The 19,572-nt window shown below is 43.5% G+C and overlaps 4 protein-coding genes across 6 annotated transcripts in view; 2 read left to right on the forward strand and 2 right to left on the reverse strand.

Annotated features, from left to right (window-relative positions):
• The window catches only part of dnm2a (dynamin 2a), a 21,004-nt gene extending 18,601 nt beyond the window's left edge, over positions 1 to 2,403 (forward strand). Inside the window, 1 exon segment of the mRNA XM_047038196.1 lies at positions 1 to 2,403. This exon segment is cut by the window's left edge and continues 172 nt beyond it. The gene's annotated coding sequence lies outside the window, so the exon portion shown is untranslated.
• A 1,139-nt stretch (positions 2,404 to 3,542) lies between these two features.
• tmed1a (transmembrane p24 trafficking protein 1a) lies at positions 3,543 to 7,579 on the reverse strand. 2 transcript variants are annotated; one of them, XM_047038666.1, is made up of 4 exons: positions 7,280 to 7,579; positions 5,438 to 5,535; positions 5,119 to 5,305; positions 3,543 to 4,878 (listed from the first exon to the last, which is right to left on the reverse strand). In XM_047038666.1, exons 1-4 carry the CDS (start codon positions 7,289 to 7,291, stop codon positions 4,660 to 4,662), a joined length of 516 nt encoding a protein of 171 aa, XP_046894622.1. In that variant the 5' UTR covers positions 7,292 to 7,579; the 3' UTR covers positions 3,543 to 4,659. The 2 variants fall into 2 exon arrangements, with proteins under 2 accessions (XP_046894622.1, XP_046894621.1); XM_047038665.1 differs by lacking the exon at positions 7,280 to 7,579 and adding an exon at positions 6,620 to 7,027.
• Positions 7,580 to 7,964: 385 nt separating this feature from the next.
• tnfsf14 (TNF superfamily member 14) lies at positions 7,965 to 10,823 on the forward strand. Its single transcript, XM_047038582.1, has 4 exons — positions 7,965 to 8,720; positions 9,929 to 9,962; positions 10,064 to 10,144; positions 10,252 to 10,823. The coding sequence occupies exons 1-4, from the start codon at positions 8,523 to 8,525 to the stop codon at positions 10,638 to 10,640; spliced, it is 702 nt and encodes a 233-aa protein (XP_046894538.1). The 5' UTR covers positions 7,965 to 8,522; the 3' UTR covers positions 10,641 to 10,823.
• Positions 10,824 to 14,577: 3,754 nt separating this feature from the next.
• On the reverse strand, positions 14,578 to 17,546 carry tnfsf18 (TNF superfamily member 18). 2 transcript variants are annotated; one of them, XM_047038634.1, is made up of 5 exons: positions 17,309 to 17,546; positions 16,953 to 17,180; positions 16,129 to 16,179; positions 15,750 to 15,807; positions 14,578 to 15,470 (listed from the first exon to the last, which is right to left on the reverse strand). In XM_047038634.1, the coding sequence occupies exons 2-5, from the start codon at positions 17,130 to 17,132 to the stop codon at positions 15,100 to 15,102; spliced, it is 660 nt and encodes a 219-aa protein (XP_046894590.1). In that variant the 5' UTR covers positions 17,133 to 17,180; positions 17,309 to 17,546; the 3' UTR covers positions 14,578 to 15,099. The 2 variants fall into 2 exon arrangements, with proteins under 2 accessions (XP_046894590.1, XP_046894589.1); XM_047038633.1 differs by having other exon boundaries at positions 16,953 to 17,546.
• Between the last annotated feature and the right edge of the window lie 2,026 nt (positions 17,547 to 19,572).

A 19,572-nucleotide genomic window follows, 5' to 3' on the forward strand; every position in this document is an offset into this window, starting at 1 on the left:
TCACATAGTCGACTCAACTGTTGTCAAGCTGCTTCCTTCTCTCTAATCTCAGACCCACGTTGGCCACTTCCCCTCGTGCCAAACAAGTAGCGAAACCTTAACATCTCGAGTATTTCGAAGCTGGTTTGAGATTGGAATGGGACTGGTGTGGGTGTGCGATTGGCTGCTGTCTCATGTTGGGCCAGCAGGGAGCAGCCTAGCCGAGGGTTGTCTAGGTCTGGAGAGCTGCGGTAACCTGCCTCTCGACGATGATCTGTCAGGACCTATCGCCCCGGAGAAACCCAACGGTTCATTTCGGGTTTGACGAAAGTTCACCGCGGCTTCTGTTGAAGTCGCAAATCCGAGACAAACAAGGCTGTCCGTCCCTCTCCCCCCCTCCTCCCCCCGGCGTGCCTTAGTGACTGAACCTAGACCTCTGTGAGATATAAAACACACTCATTCTGTTGTTCATTTGTTCTTGGTTTCATACTGAAAGGAAAAAAAAAAAACAATAGGTTATTATTGCTGTTATGACGATGATGATGATGGTGGTATTGATGTTAATTACTTTGTGTCATGTTATTTTTATTTCAGTGTCCGTTTAACGACCCCCCCCCCCTCCCCCCTTATCCATAGCTCCCAAGCAGCTCTCTAACCCCACCTGAAAGAGGCACATAGAGACTATTTAGCAGGGCTACTAATGACAAACCCGTTGTCAAAATATCCTGCCGTGATGAGAGGTTGTCAGCTAGTTTGACCACTTACACCGAGCACTTCTAACTGTTTATCCTTCCAGGCCACTCACAGGCTCGTGGGCGGGTACTTTCATTACTATGAGACTATGCACAGCAAACATAGGAGGGAGAGAGAAGGTTCCGGCACTCTGCGGGGGGTGCTTTTTCCTCTGCTAATTCTCCGTCGTAGAACCTCCTAGAACAGAACCCTGGAAGTCTAAGCTCGTCGACGGAATCGTTGTTCTCTTAGGGCAGAAACGGGCGAGAGGGGGAGTGATGTCACCTTTCAGTGAAAACAGGAACAGAAAGGGGGGGTGAAAGGGTGGGTGGGTGGAAGTTGTGGGCAGGCAAAGAGATGTCACATCATCCCAGCCTGACCCAGAACCAGAGGCCATGATGGATAGATCTGCCTGGTGTCTATAGAATGCCTTTGTACATAACTTTATGCTGGATGGAGAGTCTCCATTGAAACAAATGAAAAAATAAAAAGATAGGGATGTCTCATTTTAACATAATAAAATTCAATAAACAAAAGGAAAGCTAAAAACGTTGTTATGGACTATAATCGACGCCAAACATTTTAATTGTAAATGTAGTGATCGTACTAATGGAAGCACTAACACAGCCGTTCTAGCTTGGTGTAGGGAAGAGATGACTCATCTCCTGATGCATTATTTATAACCCGGGCATTTTGTCATTGTATTGTTTTGATGGCAACCATGCCGGCTGTATAGAATCCCTTCCCTCTGAGAGCAGATGTCCCAGGTGTCCCAGAGCCCTCCCTGGACCCCTACAGGGTCTCTCAACCCAGAGGGTGAACAGGAGTAGAGAGCGTCTCCACAGCTGGCATTATTTGCTGATGAACAACTTTTTGATTGCTCTGCGGGGGCATGTGATCATTGTTTTTGTTTTTTTTCTTCCTTGATTTCACTTTATTTTCTTGGGGTGTTAGAGGGTAGGGAACGTGAAGTTGAGTGATGGTGGCCTACTTACATTTTCCTCCTTTTGAATTCTAATCGAAGTTTAGCGGGTGGTGGGAGTTAAACTCTTTGGTGTTTGCATATTCTGCCCAGAAAGGCTGTCTGGACTATCCCTGACGCTCATCTCCGGAAGCCTTCGTAGCCTCAGCCCCTCTGCATGATGGAACTGGCTGAAGGTGTTAAACCACAGCCTCTCTGGGCAGGATGTTGTCTTCTCTTCAGTTTCACCCCAGGTCTGGCTACCGTGGCAGCACAACAGAAACTCCCCTTAAATAAGGAGCAGTAATGCATCCAAACTCAAAACACGAGAGGTCTATATTTTGCGACCATCAACGCTGACGTGATGCATAAATGTTATGGGGGTTCCGCATAGACCCAGGTGGACAAAATTCCTATTTCGGACTGTCACTGTAGCCTGTATCTGGTCACACCCCTGTGTCCTGTAATTGGTAAGGTTTTGCTGACTGTTTGTGTCCATGATGGATGTCCCCTGCTTCCATCCCCTGTTCCCCCAGCCCTCCCCTCCCCTCTCTGGGTCCGATGGGATAGGGCAAGAAGCAGAGCTGCAGATACCTTTCTTTTGTTTTTACAAAGCCTTTGTCAAGTGCCTCTGTAGCAATGAATGGATTTGAATAAACAAATGAAGCGATTTGGGAAAGAAAAGGCGAGCTAATAAAGAGGTCTTGTGTACAATAAAGGGACTGGCTGTGGTGGTTGGTGTCTCCTTGTGTCCTGTGGTCTCCTCTTGATGTATCCGCCGGGGGGGGGGCCTCAAAAGTCTTGTCTCGCTTCTTCGCGTCCCGCCCCGAGTGGCGAGGTCCCGAGCGGCCTCGCCACTCGTAGGAGGAAGGAATCGCTTCCGACACGGGACGGAATCTAGACCGACTTTTGAGATTCGTCTCTCGTTTCCCCCCCCCTCTCCCTGCTTGCATTCCTCTGTCCCGTCCTCTTCCGTCCTCGAGACGTTACCGTGGGAACCCCACTGCTCAAGGCTGGGCGCCTTTTCGGAGCCTTAATCAGAGAGATGGTCGTCTTTTATTCCTAGCGCAAGCATTTGTACTGAATGGGCAGTGCACAATTCAACGTAATCCCCCCCCAGTAGTGCATATTTGGTGGTGATGGTCCTTTAATGTTACAGACGTAAACCATTTGTTTTTCTGACGACGTCATCAATACATACAAATGACCTTTCACTGTAAACAAGCCTATAGAAAGCAGTATGTTCTCGTCCAGAATGGGAAAGACGAGATGGGCAGCGTTCGACTCTGACATGGCGGTTGACTTGATCCAACAGCACTACGCGTGGGAGAAAATGCCAAGGAGAACGTTTTTAATCCCGGTCTTGTCATTACGCTTGTCTCTGAACAGGCGTCCTGCCCCTCGACGGAACCAGTGGTGACCCTGCTACAAAGCAGGGGCCTGGACACGCCTGCTCTACAGCCCAACAGCCGGACCCATAGAAGACCCACTAGGAACACCTTACATCCATAACATCAGACCATAGCATACAGCAGTACAGTACGTTCCACAATTGTTGGGTGTGCCCTATTTTGCGTAGCTGCAGTCCATTCTGTACACTTTAAGTGAAATATCGTATCCGGAAACTCACATCCCGGCCCCCCCCCCCCAAAAGAAAATACAACAAGGTAGCCCATCTCAGACAGTTCATGTTATTTATAAATCAACCAGGGAGAGTGTGTTGATAGCGTGTGCCAAAATCAACAAGAAAATGTTTTTCGTCAAAGTAACATTTATTTGAGCACATCCCCAGGCCTTGGTCCCAATGAAGCCTTTGAACGTGACCTTTGAGTGTGTTCGTGAACTCGGGAGTCTATGCCATTTGATTTTCTTTGGATTTTTGTACATACTTGATGGAAACTCAAATTTGGGCCAAGTGCTTCTACAATCCACGTTAGCCTATGTGCAACTGTTAAATGTTGTTTGTACAGAGGTAACTGATAAACCGTTTGGGGTATTTAGTGTTAATAGTGCGATTAGCTCACCTTTTTATGTTACGTTAAATTACATGGTTGGCCTAGGAGCTAGTAACTATGGAAACAAACCTGTAAATCGCAAATATGTAAAGAACTCAAGATGAAATTTTAACCTATTTTAACAGAGGGCCTTAGGTATGGTTGGGTATTAGCCTACACAATTTATAACTATTAAGTGCAATTGTACTGAGGCTTAATGTTATTAGACTGGATAATGGACCCATAACACTAAAAATGGTACTAGTTTGCCTTATACCATCTGCCTTCTGTGACATTAACATGAACCATTATTAAGTTTCATGACATGGAAGGTAAAGTCATTAATCAGGGAGATTGCTGGTATGAATATTAGCAGGCCTTTGATCCATTTCCTTAATTATTGTGTCGAGTTTCTAGTAACATTTCTATTATGTTAATGACTGTGACTGTGGTTTGCATGCTGTACAGAAGGAAATTACATCTTAAGGACATTATTTGCTTTATATTCTGGTTCCACATTCCATTGAATGTCACAGCAGGGTTCACACAATAATTCAAATAAATGTGTGAAAACAACATCCGTGACAGAAGTGATTTCTCTTAACAAAGGCAATGATTAAACAGCCTTATGGAAAATGTTTCCCGCATTTATATTTGTAAGATATGCTACACCAATGTTGTAAATAAATAATTGCATTGTCACTCATTTTAAAACTCTTAATTACATCTTTCATCTTGTACCACGACATCTTCACAGATAGATTTAGGATGAGTTGTCACAACGTTCTCACATACCATATTCATGACAAAAGTAGGCCCTTTTCCGGCTTGTCAATTCACCCATCACTACAAAAGTCGTGTTCAACAACTGATACAGAACATCCCATACACAAGCTCTAGGAGAGACCATTACTCCACAAAAGGGTCATGCTGGTTCCATCCCCCTTGTGTCCTGGATATGAGAGATACCAGAGACCATGGGCGTGGGAGCCGTTATGTTCGCACCGTCCTCTTGTGGTCAAAGAGCCTTCTGAGTGTGCAGACCTGGGTTAGAGCCACGGTGAGGATGACCAGCAGGTTAAGGCAGGACCAGAAGGAGACCCTCCACAGGTTGTCCTCCAACAGGTAGCGGTCACGAGCCTCAAACGCCCTGAGCATGCTCTGGACCTGCCGGCTTTTCTCCAGGTGACGATGCACTGACTCCGTGGTCTCCTACAATGAGAGAGTGCAACCTCTGGATTAGCTGTCTTCATCCACTTGGATGTTCTCTTAAGACATACACTACCATTGATGTGTATACAATACACGGAGCACAGGAATGAATCTGATTGGAGCTGTGCAAAACGGAGTCGGGAGAAATGAGAGGACGAACTCTGGAAGTTCCGTCCAAAGTTACGTAAACGCACGAGCAGCGGAAACTTCTAGAATTGCAATGTGAGTGGTCCGCCTCACCCTCATGTATTCCAGTTTGAACTCCACCAGGCTCTCTGTTTGGTCCATCTCAACCCAGCTGTCGCCTCTGTCGGCGGCCCCCGCCTGGCCCTCGAGGATCACCTCGAAGAACACCATCTTCTCAGACAGCTTACTGAAGCTGTTGTCAAAGCACAGGCGGTAGTCCCCATCCTCTGTGGGCTCCACCCTGGGGCAGCGATAGAGAAAAACATGACCCCACACCCAGAAAGGGAAGACGGCTGTGTTCGGGGGAGGGGGGGTTGAGGGGGGGGGGGGGGGAGAGATACACAGGGGTCGTAGCACGGCTGCTCTCACTCACGTGTGGATGCCGTCAGACCTCCTGAAGTCCGAGGCTAGCCGGTAGCCACTGGGGGAGATCAGGGTGAAGCCTACATCCAGACCTGCTCCTGCTATCACCTGCAGGAAAGACACACATCAATAAGAACGATGAGAACATTTCAGACGTGCTGTTATAACACTGTCTGCTCATGCAGACTCCCAAACGGAAAGGGATCCCTTATCTTAGCACCCTCCACAAAAAAAAAAATGGAAACACACATGAATATGCCCAGTTAGTTGACCCAGGCCTCATCCTTTTATCTGCTACCCTGATTTCCCTATTCAAATATGTCTGTCCCCAAGTCACATTGGTCTCCATTCATCGGGATACTACTATATCTCCTCTGAGTTTGAGTATAGCTGACAAATTAAGAGTCTACAGTAGCATTTAGGCTACAGCAGCTAATCGTACATGGTTATCTGCCCAAATGATCCTAAAATGTGTGTAGGGTAGGCTAAACCAACTGGTATCTTAAAGCACTTTCTTCAATTCACTACGACACAGTTGTCATCGTCTCAGTTGAAGCAGGGGGAGAGCAGAGGCCCAAGATCTCAGGCCCTTTATATACTATATCTCTCTGCCAATCCAGTGTCAGCTGTTCCTGAGTGGATCCCTCAGTAAGCCGGCCAGGCTCCATTTGAATGCAACCAAGCCCACAGAAATGTGTCACGGCTAGCCCATCCAGGGGTGTGAAATCACACTGCAGTCATGTGTCGGTCAGGACGCTGCAGGAATATTAGCTATATGGGCTGGGCATTTGTACAATGGACAATAATAAAAAATTGGAATAGCCTAATGTCAGTAATAAAATAAGAGGATGAAGAACATTTTATGTGTTGGATTCAAAATCTGGACTACAAAATATCCAATTTCGGAAAGGCTGATGCATAATCATAAGTATTCTCATCTTATCTGCAGATAAAAAACATCAATTTGGTTTTAGACAGTCTATATAGCCTGCTTTGGGATTCTGGATACTGACATGGAAGGATTGTTGTTATCTCTTGCCGTACCTGAGCAAAGTCCGTTGGGAAAATGGCTAGCGTATTTTGTACAAATAAAACACTAAGACATTGTTATTAAATACTCCAAATACAGCAGATAACTACAGGTGGAGAGAGCGAAAAACTAAATAGAGCCTGAGAAAGAAAATACTTTTACCTGGTACTCTACTTCCAAGCTCCCGTTCTGTACAGTAGTTTGAAAAAAACATTCTGTTGTGCCAGCAGGCAATAGAAAAGTAAATTCGGTGTCTTGATTTTGTCCCGAGCACAAAGTAAAGTCTAAATTTGCTAAAAAATATGTGAGCAGCAAACCAAGGGTTACACCTGACACAGTTCGACAAGTCATGCTCGTCCGTAAAAAAACGTCTCACTCAGTCGCGGTAGTTTCACTCACGTAACTTTTAACCCACTCAATGACACAGATGACTTGCACTCTATACAACACAACTTGAACTTACAGTAAAGGACACATGTGGAACACTGCAGTTTCGCGACAATGGGTTAAAGTAGGCACTGGTCCACGCAGTCTAGCAGGGCAGAGTCGCCACTGATCTAATGTTGAAAGGGTGGTTGATGTTTTATGTCAGTTGACCAAAGATGGGTGTAGGTGTAACTGATATGCGCACACGTACAGTTTGGGTTGTTTGCCTTTGAGTTGGTGAAATCTTGATAGGCTAAATGTGATGAAATGTTTTTAAACATTTTGATCAAGCGCAATATGGCATATAGGCTATCAAGTGCAGTAGGACACATCCATTAAATTGAGAGATATTCAAAGGACGGCATCTCAAAATCAAATACATATTTTTCCTCTTACCTGTAGGGCCATTTATCCATAGGCTATAGGTTGTTTTGATGTGGAATGTTCATAGATGTGAAATATATGGTGCTCAAAGCGCTGTACGTTTCTAGGCCAAGGGGCTGCCATGATGGTAGATGAAGATAAAGCGTAAACAGGCTATAACAATAAAAGGTAGAAGCTCAATGGGCGACAACAGATTCGCTGCTTGCCGCCAATAAAGGTGCAGGGGTTCCAAACGGGCACATCTGTTAGGCCTACATGACGAACTTGTTTGGATTGATGGCGCAGCAGTCCATTTTTTGGAGTTTGCTAAACAAATGTAGCCTATGCTGCCTGTGCACGTGCATACTGGCTTCCTGTGCTGTAGACCACCAGATGCGGTTGGGGTGATAAACAGAGAACAAGAGCAAGAATAAACAACAAAGAGATCATTATTTAATATGTATATAACACATTGCCCAATTCACTCATGATAGACTTGTGGCCCTAAGTGTCAAAAAGAGAGTGAGAGAGAAGACAGACAGACAGACAGAGAGAGAGAGACAGACAGACAGACAGAGACAGTCACGAGAGAGAGAGAGAGAGAGAGAGAGAGAGAGAGAGAGAGAGAGAGAGAGAGAGAGAGAGAGAGAGAGAGAGAGAAGTGAGAAAGTGAGAGAGAGAGAAAGTGAGAGAGAGAGAAAGTGAGAGAGAGAGAAAGTGAGAGAGAGAGAGTTCAACTGAAAGATAGAGTGAGAGTAAGAACCAGAGACTGACAAAATCCACGTGAAAAAGGAAAGTAAAGAATGAACAGAAAGCTTAGTTTGTCTGTTCCAGTGGAGTGGGCGGGCTTAGAGTGTTGCTGTAGATGCACTGTGCATGGTCACTGTCTCGCCACGATGCTCATTTGCATGCCTCGACTTATCAGGCAGACTGAGAACTGATACAGTGTAAGGTGGATACTCAGACAGTTGTGTTTAGTCTAACCAAAACGTTCCAGTCTATTCTGTGAGTGGACAGTGGTCTCCGTGACAACTGGACTTCTCCGAACTCGTTACAGAAGAAGGACTTCTAGGTTCTTTGTATGTTGAGGCGGCAGCTTTCATCTGTCTACATCCCATGTGATTAATCTTCTGGTGAAGCTCCTCGTTGCTTTAGGACTCAGTTTACTGCTTCTCATTTTTAGCAGAGACCACCTGGGTGCGGACTTGTTCAGTCGAACTAGAGGATCAGCTCTTTCCACCTCCCTGGTTATAAAGAGATTTTTTAGTTTTTGGTCATGGCAGAAGGTGGTATCTCTTACCCCTCTGTGTTTATGGTGGACAGCGGTGCTGTCTACCCCCGACTGCCGTCCAAGCCTCCCCCAGCACAACAGAGGCCTGGGATCCAGATCATTCTGTTCCTGCTTGTCAGCCTGGCTCTCTGTGGCATGGTCATAGAGGCCTTCTTCATCTACCACCTCTACCGCGCTGACACTGTGAGTATGACGTTTACTCTGCCCGTCTGACCGTCCGACGATATTACCGTACCTGTCTTACTGTCTGTCTTTCCAATCTCCTGATTTTCCAGCTGAATGTCTGTCCATCTGTCTGTCTGTCTGAATGTCGATAGGGTTGTCTGTCACATTAATCCATGTACTCATTCTTCATATCTTTCTATCTAGCTCTTGTCACTCAAGATTCTCTTTCTTCTTTTGTTGTAACTTTTCATGATTTTCTCGCAAAACTTCCTGTTTTCAACTTATCTGTCTGGGCATTTCAGATACATAAAAAATAAAATAATCTATGTACATTGATGATGATTTATTGCTGATGACAGAAATATGATTAAAAGGGTAACAGGAATTTGTACCAGAATTGCACTGCTGATTCAGATTCACGGCAGAGTAGGAAGGAAATGACTCCATATGATGCACAAATTGGTGCAATGATGCATTGTTTTGTCTACATTTTATTGTGAAATTATTTCATAGACGGAACCGAAACAAGCAATGAACAGAAACAGAAACGAGTGTCCTTCCTTAATCTGCTACCTGTCCTCAACACAGTGGTCAATTCTGTGTAGGTCTAAACCGTCCACACATCTATGTGGAGAAGGACCTCATACATTTCAGCCCACTTGTCATGTTAAGATTCCTTATCTCAAAGTGTAGTTTTGTTCATAAGCGTATGCAGTCCACGAATGTACTAAGCAGGATTTCAGATGGAGAAGTATCTAGCTCTGGTTTCGGACCAAGGATGTTTTGCATGACACATGTTCCTCAATGGTAACTGGTCAGGTGTTGGAAATGGAACTTACAGTAATGTCCACGGATGTGAATTTGAGTAAGAGAAGAAACTTAGTCTCGGGGAGAGTGGTGGTGGGGGGGGGGGGGGGGGGGGGGGGTGGGGGGTGGTGGTGGGGGGGGGGGTGGTGGGTGGGGGGGGGGGGTGGGGGGTCGGGGATGGGGTCTGTGAGCTACTTTTTCTCATTGCCGGAAACCTAAGCGTGTCCTACTTGCCTTCCTGTACATTACCTCAGAATGCCCTAGTGTAAGGCCTCATGCACAAATCCAATCTCACTATCTGTCTCTCCTTTTCTCTCTTTCTCACACACACACACACACACACACACACACACACACACACACACAAGATGCACAAAAGCACAGAACCACACTTACGTATCACTTTGTATCTGTTGCAGAGAGGGTCTGGAGTGTTTAGTAAGAGTATTCAAGGTATGTCAAAGTTTACTACTTCTTTTTCTGTCACTCATGAAATGTAAGTCAGACATTCTCTAAAACGCAAATCACACAAATAACACCATAACCTTTAACAGACCAATCTGAAGTTGTTACCCTGGCCCCAACCAAAGCCTCTCCTGTTTTGGTGCCTTCAAAACCTCTTGCCCATCTGATTGGTATGACAACTACAATATATTCAGTCTCAGTAAACCTGTGTATGTGGTCAATGCTATTTACACTCTATAACCTTTCGTTTACTCTTAACTTGCTCTCCGCTCTCTAGCTGGACCTCCAAGGCGTCATTCAAACGGGATCATGCAATGGGTCAGGGAGGAACCCCCCTTTGTCTATGACATGGACTACAGAGATGGAAAACTGGTCATAAAGAGAGAGGGATTCTACTATGTCTACTCCAAGCTCTTTTTTAAAGACTCGATCCACTTCACGCACACGGTCCTCAAAGATACCGATCGTTATCTCGCGAAACCCATCCCCCTCCTTCAGTCCCAGTGGTTCCACGCTAAAGGCAAGTCAGCGTTGTCCAATAGTTATCTGGGAGGGGTGTTCCAGTTCTTTAGGAATGACTCCATCTTTGTGACAGCGTCAAACACCTCTAATGTCATCCGTTCTAAGGCATACGAGAACTACTTCGGTGTCGTCATGATCTGTTGATCTCTGTCTCTCACCGTTTGCTGAGGGTAAACATTTGATGAAAGAGTTGGAAAGCAAACATTTTGAAATCGATGGATATGATTCATCATCGTCACTAATGCACGTCACAATTACATGTACATTTAGTTATTTAGCAGACGCTCTTATCCAGAGCGACTTGCAGTAAGTACAGGGACATTCCCCCGAGGCAAGTAGGGGGGAAGTGCCTTGCCCAAGGACACAATGTCATTTGGCATGGCCGAGAATCAAACCAGCAACCTTCAGATTACTAGCCCAATTCCCTAACCGCTTAGCCACCTGACTCCCTAATCATGATTTACAAAGAAATTACAAAATGTAATACATATTTGAATTTATTCTGCCATTGAGAGGTCAGGTCAGGTGAACTCTGTTTCAGGTCTGAATTAGGAAAGTGCGTAATAGAGTCTGCAGGGACTGTCAAGAGCTTATCACATGGGTATTTTTAACCTCCAAGACTCAGCAAGGAAGTTCTGTCATACTGGGAAGTCTCAATACAGAACAGTACAGATACATTATTCACACAAATGTGTACAGTATAATGAAGATAGTTTCTTGACTTTATTAGAGACGATAGAACTTCTTTTTTTTTACTTTATTATTACGGTATATATTGATAAAATGATGGAGAGCTAAATACACATGTTAATGTTATCCAACCAATGAACGTTAAGAGCACCTGACATTCAGGTGCTTAATGCTGTTTATTAACCATTGCTGTGTTTATACAAAAAAAAGCAAAGAAAGTGAAATTCATTGTCCTTGTGTAATACTACCATACAATAGCCTAATTAACATGCATTTTGCTTTCAAGTTTAACGTTTTAAGTGTTAAGTAGTAGCAAATTGTTGCCATAACTCATCATGTGTATCAGATTTATTTATAAGATAACAAAATAAATCCCTTTATCGCTATTCTTTCTATAATTCCGTGTCAGAATTATTTTCACACAAACACCACTGCGTGAGAGTTAGCAGACATCATTGTGTAATGGTTGCAGTGAGTTAAATCAAGAGAGTGGTCCCATAATCAGCGGATGTTGCACCCACTTTGTAGCATCAGACAAACATCGACCTGAGTGACTTCTCCCACCCCCCCCCCCCCCACACACACACACACACACACACACACACACACACACACACACACACACACACTGCCCCAGTGACACATGAGCCCCCACCCGCCTTTTGTTTGCTAAAACCTAGGTGAGTACATGAAATAAACGTGTCTTAAAACAGAAAAACAACACAACTTCAAAGTGATATAAAGCCTACAGGTACATGTGTTTATGTCTGAATGAGAATAACGGTATATGCAGTCACAGAGATAAACTGGCAAAGACTCATGCTGAGACATACGCCCGGACACAATACGATTCAATAGTACACCTCGACGTTCTTATCTATCTTGAAGGCAGCTCTTCCTTTTGTTCAGGCCCTCCTCTGCGCGTCGTCGTCGTCTGCCTCCTCTTTCCCCTCTGTGGCGTCCTCTTCTAAGAAGCTGCTCTTTGACTGCGCCCACGCTGCTGGCCCGGGTTGTATATTTGTAAACTGTAGAGGAAGTGGGGGGGTGTGGGTGGAGGTGGGGGGTTATTGAGGGGGGATGGAGGGTGGAGATGTGAGCAGCAGGGAGCTCGCTCGCTCTGTTTCGCTGACTCAGTTTCCGACCCATTGGAAAAGGGTAGAAGAAGAGGGGGGACGAGACACTGCTCTTGTCACGCTGTCACACGGCAGTGCGTGTGTGCGGGATTGTGTTTGAATCGTTGGCCATCGTACATATTCAAGTTCTTCTTGCCTCCCAATTTGCACCAGCCACATTACAGTACAGACGACTCATGAATTAGTCCTGAACAAATCTTAACAAGTCTTGCCGTTTTAGAGCATGTTTTCAGCCAATATTGAGTCATCTGCTCTCCTTCGGATTTCTCGGTGGTCACACCACTGGTTTTATGTCTGTGCTACAATGGCAGGAAGATTGCACATTTTCTGTGTGGTTGGGTTTTCCACATTAGTCATATATACCAGACTGTCCACAGATCAGATGTGTATGGAGAACCTTTCAACCAGTACCTACCTCTAAGTGGAAAAAAGCAATACGTCATGATAAGTTGCATTCAATAAATGATTAAGCAGTCATACAGTACATAATGTGGTTGCCAGGCTGCCGTAACTATGAATTCTATGAGTTCTTAAGGACTTGCCGGGTTAAATAAAGGTATCCATCTTTTTGGAGAATGCAGGAGGTCAAGAGAAGTCATGGTCAGGGTTCATCGGTTTTTCTAGCTTCTGTGGGAGATGTGCTTTCACATCTGAAGCAGGAGAAGGTTCCATCATGTTCCCTCAGCAGTGGAATGACTGTACACCGTCTCAGCTGACGGCTAAACACTGTCCCCTGCTGTCCTTCACAGTAATGTTGTTTCCATGGGCTACTGTTAGCTTGAAACCTATTTTTTTTCGATCAACTTGACAGAAAACATTTTGATACTGTATCAACAAGGGGGTCATATGGCTGAGCGGTTTAGGAGTTATACAGGTTGCTTTACAGGACTGTGTAACAAAGAGCTGGAGTGTCACTCTGCTTCACTGGACCTAACTGTGATTGGACGTAGTGCAACTGGTCCCCCCTCTGAGACAGGCAAACAGTAATCAGTGTGTGGTTAACTATATGACACATCAAACATGCATTCCTATGTGTCAGTTTCCCTTTTTAGAACATGAAAATCTCAGAACGACCACATATTTTGTCTTTGAATCAAAAGTTGTAAGTTCAGACAAAAACCCAGACAAAAGACATGATACAGGGAAGATAAATCAGTGATTCCATTGCATTTTCCATTGACTATGGAAATGAGAGAGGAGGGATTAGAGAGATGTTTCAAAGGAACTGAGTTGACAGAGGATACTCATCATGACACTAAACGGTCACGGTTGGATCTGAATCTGCGCTCCACACACACACATCCACACCTGCGCAAACGTACACACGCACACGCGCACACACAGTCATATGTGCCCAAAACTCCGGTCCCTGCTCTCACATCCGGCAGGGGAGAAGTATTGGCATGAAGTGTTAGACATCGGATTTCCTCAGCGGAGTGGGTGGGAGAGTGGAGGCTGAGGAGTCAACATGAGATAGCATCATCAACAGGCTTCATTTAGCAGAAAGCTGTGGTCACAGGATCTAATACACAGTAATGCGATAGCGAACGTACAACATTCTGATTGGTGGAAAATGTATGTTTCCCTGCTGGTTGGAAACAATGTGTATCTATTTGGATAGTAAATGCGTATGTGTTCCAACTGGTAACCTTCTGTCTCGCTTATAGATTATAAATACGATTTTTTGAGTCCCTGAAGGCCATGTTTGGATGGTCTCGCATTCAGGGAAGATTGTTCTTCGACAGCGTGACACAGGGAGGTCCATGACTCAGCCATGATTCAGGGGGATGCACTGTGAAAACCTTTTGCTTTCTCTTCATGTCTGGGGTCTTATGGTTGAGTCACAGCAACACAATAACACTAACGTAACGTAACTCAGTTGCACACAACACCATGTGACCTAACCTTTCACTTTTCACTTGTTTACATTTACAATATGTGGTGTTTTTTGAATACAATATTACTGTCAGCAACAGCTGCTCTAAAGCACAGAGGTGAATACAGTGTGCATGAACTAGAGAATGGTGAAACTTCATAGTTAACGGCTGTACATAACCATAAAGCTGACTGGTTCTGGTTTCTAGACTCAGATTTGAAAGATTTTGGAATGTTTTGATTAGAACGGTTAGAAATAAAATTCTATAAAAAAAATTATCCAAACATTAAAATAATACAAGAAAAAAACTATACAAAACACATCCGGTAGTAAATACATTTGTTCACGTTATACATTATTTTATAATTTATTAAAATAGGTACAAAATAAGCAATACATTCTAATGTATGAGTAACATTGTTTTTCGAGTTTAAAGCAGTATAAAGTTAGTCACACAATGACATGCAGTACATTCATGGTGTATGATCTTCCCTGTCATTATTCCCTTAGCATCATTCAATAAAAAAGCAAATAAATAAACATATATAATATAATATAAAACACTAAATCTCAATCTATAATTGTGTAATGTTTAAGTAAATACAAAGGCAAAAGCGAACATAAATAACAAATTACTAAATTACAAATGGTCAAAAACAAAAAAATATTAAATCATAGTTCAATGTGGCACGTAGACAATTTCCCTTGTATTGTCTCACTGGACACAGGTGAAGATCAGGAGGCATTCTGGTTGCTGACTAGGCTATTAATATAGCCTAAAGTTCCTAAATGTCCTTATTCAAGTGACCTTTATTAAACCTGTCAATCCACTAGTTTCCTTTTTCTTCTCCCCTTTTCTCAGTTCATGACTTGGGTTAGTTCAGCCTTGAGTTTATGGGGTGACTTAGTGGGGAAACTTGTAGATGCCCATATAGGTGACAGTATATGTGGAGTTCACTGTGCTTTTGGGGGAAATGGTGACCTCCAGCTTGTTACCGGCAGATAGCAACACAGCCTTACCCAGGAACCCAGTGGTACGGGTAAGATTACACACTTGACCCTCCAGGATCACTGAATCTTTTTCTGTGTGTAGCATCACCTTGACCTTGTGTTCAGGCGCCGTTATACTGTCCAGGCTCACCTGTACATACAGGAAGTAACTGCCGTCTTCGCGGACTTCCATTATTTCATTTTCTATGGAGACAGGGGATGTTGTCTGCTCATTCTGCCAAAGCCACTTGAGTCTGTAAGCTTCATCCTTGGTATGCTTTAGTCCTGCAGTGGAAAACATGTTTAAGCCTTTCATTAGCATTTCATCTGAAAACATTTGTTAAACATTGAGTGGAAGAGTTGTTGCCTGGCATTCTATATTTCACATACGCTTCTGCCACAATTCATTTTCTTAATTCCTCAGACTTTCCTAGCTCCAACAGATGTGTGGGTAAACATCCTAAGATTATTCAGTATTTCACTGACTCATTACTACAGGTCTTGTTGTTTGTTTATCATTTTGTAAATCAATAGATATGTAATAACATGTGAAGACAATTATACCGTGGTATGCATAAATGAGTATTTTTCCTGATGTCATGCTTGCCTCTGTAGGTGTTGTCTGTAGAGACAAAGACAACACACAATGATAACATTCTTGATGGTTTAAAGAAACACAAACATATGAAAAGAGTATTGACAACAAGAAACTGAAGTGAATTTCCCAGAATGTAGTTATGTGTGATGTTATTCTTCCTTGTGGTGACGATGGCAGTGTGGTTAGGATGAGTAAGACTGAGAAACACAATCACTTTTGATCTCTGCACCTGCATCAAATGCCAATTCCACCAAAAAGGAAAGGCGATACATGGTTTGAAAAGCTTTACAGATTTTTGTCACAACTCAAAAGTTGTGGTCCACTCCGAAGCTGCAGGCAGCATACCTGTACTGATTTCACAGTGTTCGGGTTCCCTGGGAGTTCGGTTGTTAAGTCCTTTTGTAGGAAAGGCAGGAGACAAGACAGGCTACAGTCAAGTTACAAGTGATAAACAAATCTGTCATTCAATCTTAATAGTTCCTCTGGTAATATTCAGAATACAGTATATGGAGCCAGACCAATGTTTTTACATAGCAGGGGTTTGAGTACAAAAAAGAATACATACAATATATATGTATATGTAAAATAAATGTCACAAAGGTTTCCTTATTTACTACAGTTATGCAGCTATAACTTACTGGGCTAACTAGATTAAACATAGAACTTCTGTGGACATAAAGGATTTGCTGGGTCTCAGGACGATATTATTCCGATACAAACAGTCCATCTATGTATCTAACACAGTCATCTGTGACAGGTTGACAGAGAGCTCTAACGTAACCTTACCTAGACCACAGGCTACGGTATAGTTCACACCGCTGTTATTCAGCTAACCACGACCGAGGGATGCAACATCAGATGCGCAAGGCAGGTGTGTACACGACAAAGTGAATAGCTGCTATAACCATCAATCCTCCGACAAACAAGATGTAGTGACAGGAATTGAATGACCTTATCTGACCACATACTGTATCTTAAATGTTTCCATGTTATGGCTAGTGAGGATACCTATCAAACGGTCACACATGACGTTGTGGCCAACTACACTATCAGCATCTCACTTAAAACGTTAAGCTAATACCTCTATAAAAATACTCAAATGCAGTATCTTGGCACAGAATAAAGCGTTTATGTGTGTGTGTGAGCTGTAGGGAGTTGAGCAGTCTTACCAGGACATGTGCTCCAGATGTGAGGTAGAGAGTGATGGAGAGCACCTGACCAATAGTAAGGACAGACACCCACAGAAGAAGTAAGGTGACCAGCCTGTGATGGCAGCCTTGGGTCGGAAGGTGCTGGTGCTGGCCGATCTCCACCATCTCACAGTGCTCCACAGTCTGCGACATCGTCATCCCACAATGGCCGAGGAGGAGAGAGGCTGAGGCGGTGAAACTTCAGCCCTGGGAGAGCAGTACCCGAGAAACAGAGAAATCGAGAGAAGGAGAGGAGTGCTACTGTACTTTTGTCCTCTCGGCTTCCTCTACAGAAAAACCTCAGTGAAGTCAGCTTCCTGAGCCGGTTTGTGCACCTTTATCTGATGAGGGAGGACGTGTTGATCTCTGAGCTGTGCTCGGTTCCTTTGTAGAGTGCAGCTGTCCAGGAGACAGGCAGCCAGGCCGACCCACCTGTGAGGTACTTTCCCTGTTTGTATCACTGGAGGAAAACACAAAGAGCCACTGAGAGCCCCGACAAATATCACAGCACTGTCTCTGCTTCGGGGACGGCCCTCCTACCAGTGTCACCACAACTTAGGCAGAAAAGGGGAACAACAGGTCACAAACAGGGAGAAAGACAATAAAGGAAGGATGCAACAACGTCACCTTAAAACAAGAAGTCTTTTTTTACATCGTCAGCAAGACGTGTCGTGTTTACGAGACATCATGTACACAGAGAAAGTTCTTATTTTCCTAAAGCATCAGGGTTTGTTTCCTTTTATTGTCAGCTTTCTAAAGTGGACTTCTTTCAGTTTCTCATTCAGAAGTGCTTCAGTGAAAATTAAGAAGTTCCATACTTCCGGTCACAATTTTCCTATTTTTTTTTGTCTCTCCGGGAAACCTTATTTCTTTCTTATGTCACACAATTGTAATGACTAAATGATGCATCTTAAAACTCCTGAGGCATGTTTGTTCATGTCTGGCTTATTCTGCTCACATTCTAGTGCCAGCTTGTGGTCGCCAAAAGGAAGGTTTCAGGACAGAAACTGTGATCTGTTGTTCAGGTATCACTCCTGGTTTTTGTCACCAACTAGGAGAGTGTACTAAAAAGCCCAAATGAACACCTACTGTAGACTGATTCTATTTAGTACCATTTTTCAGAGACCAGTGATGTGAACATAACGCACAATAACATCAGCATCTAACCTTTATTCCCACTGACTCACACTGCTCAAAAGTTGTGGTCACTGAGCTGGGTTGTAAGAGAAACGATAACATTGTGGAAAATATTAGAAGTGTGAGTCTGAGATTGAGGAACTAAGATCATGTATCATAGTACATATTCTGAAGAGCAAGACTTGAAGACAGCTTGTGCTGGGGAAGTCTCGGTGGCATGATAGTCTGTTTATGACAGACACAACAGAGATATAAAGAGAAGTAAATGATGTGGGTTGTGACTAATCTAGTTCCTCATTTAAACATAGGTCATATTTTGCAAGCTTCCAGAAAGTGAACGTGGCTCTCGGGTTCTTTCATAGGTTCATCTGTAGGACTGTTTCCAATCTCTGGTTCATAGTTCATCTTATTCCACGCTGGATAGGGCCATGGGGAGACGGGGCAGATCTCTGTGCGTGTCTGCTGTTATTCATTAATGAAAACACAGTCAACTGTGACCTTTGTGAAGTGGTTCTCCAGAGAAGGGGAAGCCACCCACCTTGTGTATCAGTGTGGTACCTGAGTGTATGAATTAGGAATCCCCATATCATCAATTTGACATATCATGAAGGAATTATAAAAAAGAATACAATAATTTATTCTGGCAAAATCAATTAAGAACAAGTGTATCATTTTAATATGGTCTTTTGATACATAGTAATGTGTTCAAAAGAAAGCACGTGTTAAAAAGAAAGCACATGATAAAAAGAAAAAGTATAAATATAAGCATTTTGTCACGCATATATGCCTGACAAATTTGAAGAATGAGCTTATTCTGGATGCTTGCAAGGTGCAAAAAAAAAGAAGAAAAATACTTTCTTCTAATGCAGTGGAGACCTTCAGGCCAAGCCAAGCGTGTGGACGTGTTTGGTGTAGTCAGAACCTCTCCACTTAAAAAAAGGTACAGGTACATAGGGGCTTTTTTTTTTGCATGTAGGGAGTTTTTGTTTTGTTGCAGCTTTCTGTCAAAATAATTCCCAGCGGTTGGCTCATCTACTTTCTCAACACAGAGATGTCCAGTTGACATTCTCATACGGTACTAGTGCAACACTTGTAATGAATATGACAGGACTCTAACATACCGATTTAAACCGACGTCATGTGTGATCAGCATCATGAGTATGTTTTACTAGCCAAAGGGCCTGTGTGGGAGTGTCTTTTTGAAATAATTTCAGTCAAAATATGATTAAAACACAAATGATATGCTTGAGGATGATATACTTTGTTTACATTTCCAAACTGAAGCTTTTTCACCCCCCCCCCCAGTTATGTAACTGAACTGAAAGCAAATGGGTCTTCCCTTTTAAGAGTTCCCCTAGTTTTATCAGTAAATTATTCTGTGCAGCCATCTAGTGCCTGTTCTTATAACTGCTGTTTATCAGACAGCAATAACTCTTCTTCAGAGACTATAGTCTGTTTACTG

This window comes from Hypomesus transpacificus, chromosome 17, assembly GCF_021917145.1.
Source record: "Hypomesus transpacificus isolate Combined female chromosome 17, fHypTra1, whole genome shotgun sequence".
Taxonomy (NCBI): domain Eukaryota; kingdom Metazoa; phylum Chordata; class Actinopteri; order Osmeriformes; family Osmeridae; genus Hypomesus; species Hypomesus transpacificus.

Excerpts from the sequence above, each read along its gene's own strand:
- tmed1a (XM_047038665.1), bottom strand. The coding sequence starts at position 6,808 with ATGACTTGTCGAACTGTGTCAGGTGTAACCCTTGGTTTGCTGCTCACA. Across the intron at positions 5,306-5,437 it reads AGGTCTGACGGCATCCACAC|GGTGGAGCCCACAGAGGATG; the intron begins GTGAGTGAGAGC and ends TCGCTGCCCCAG. Across the intron at positions 4,879-5,118 it reads TCAAACTGGAATACATGAGG|GAGACCACGGAGTCAGTGCA; the intron begins GTGAGGCGGACC and ends CTCTCATTGTAG.
- tnfsf14 (XM_047038582.1), top strand. The coding sequence starts at position 8,523 with ATGGCAGAAGGTGGTATCTCTTACCCCTCTGTGTTTATGGTGGACAGC. Across the intron at positions 9,963-10,063 it reads GTTTAGTAAGAGTATTCAAG|ACCAATCTGAAGTTGTTACC; the intron begins GTATGTCAAAGT and ends AACCTTTAACAG. Across the intron at positions 10,145-10,251 it reads ACCTCTTGCCCATCTGATTG|CTGGACCTCCAAGGCGTCAT; the intron begins GTATGACAACTA and ends TCCGCTCTCTAG.
- tnfsf18 (XM_047038634.1), bottom strand. The coding sequence starts at position 17,132 with ATGACGATGTCGCAGACTGTGGAGCACTGTGAGATGGTGGAGATCGGC. Across the intron at positions 16,180-16,952 it reads CATCTGGAGCACATGTCCTG|GACTTAACAACCGAACTCCC; the intron begins GTAAGACTGCTC and ends TTCCTACAAAAG. Across the intron at positions 15,808-16,128 it reads ACACTGTGAAATCAGTACAG|ACAACACCTACAGAGGCAAG; the intron begins GTATGCTGCCTG and ends TTGTCTCTACAG.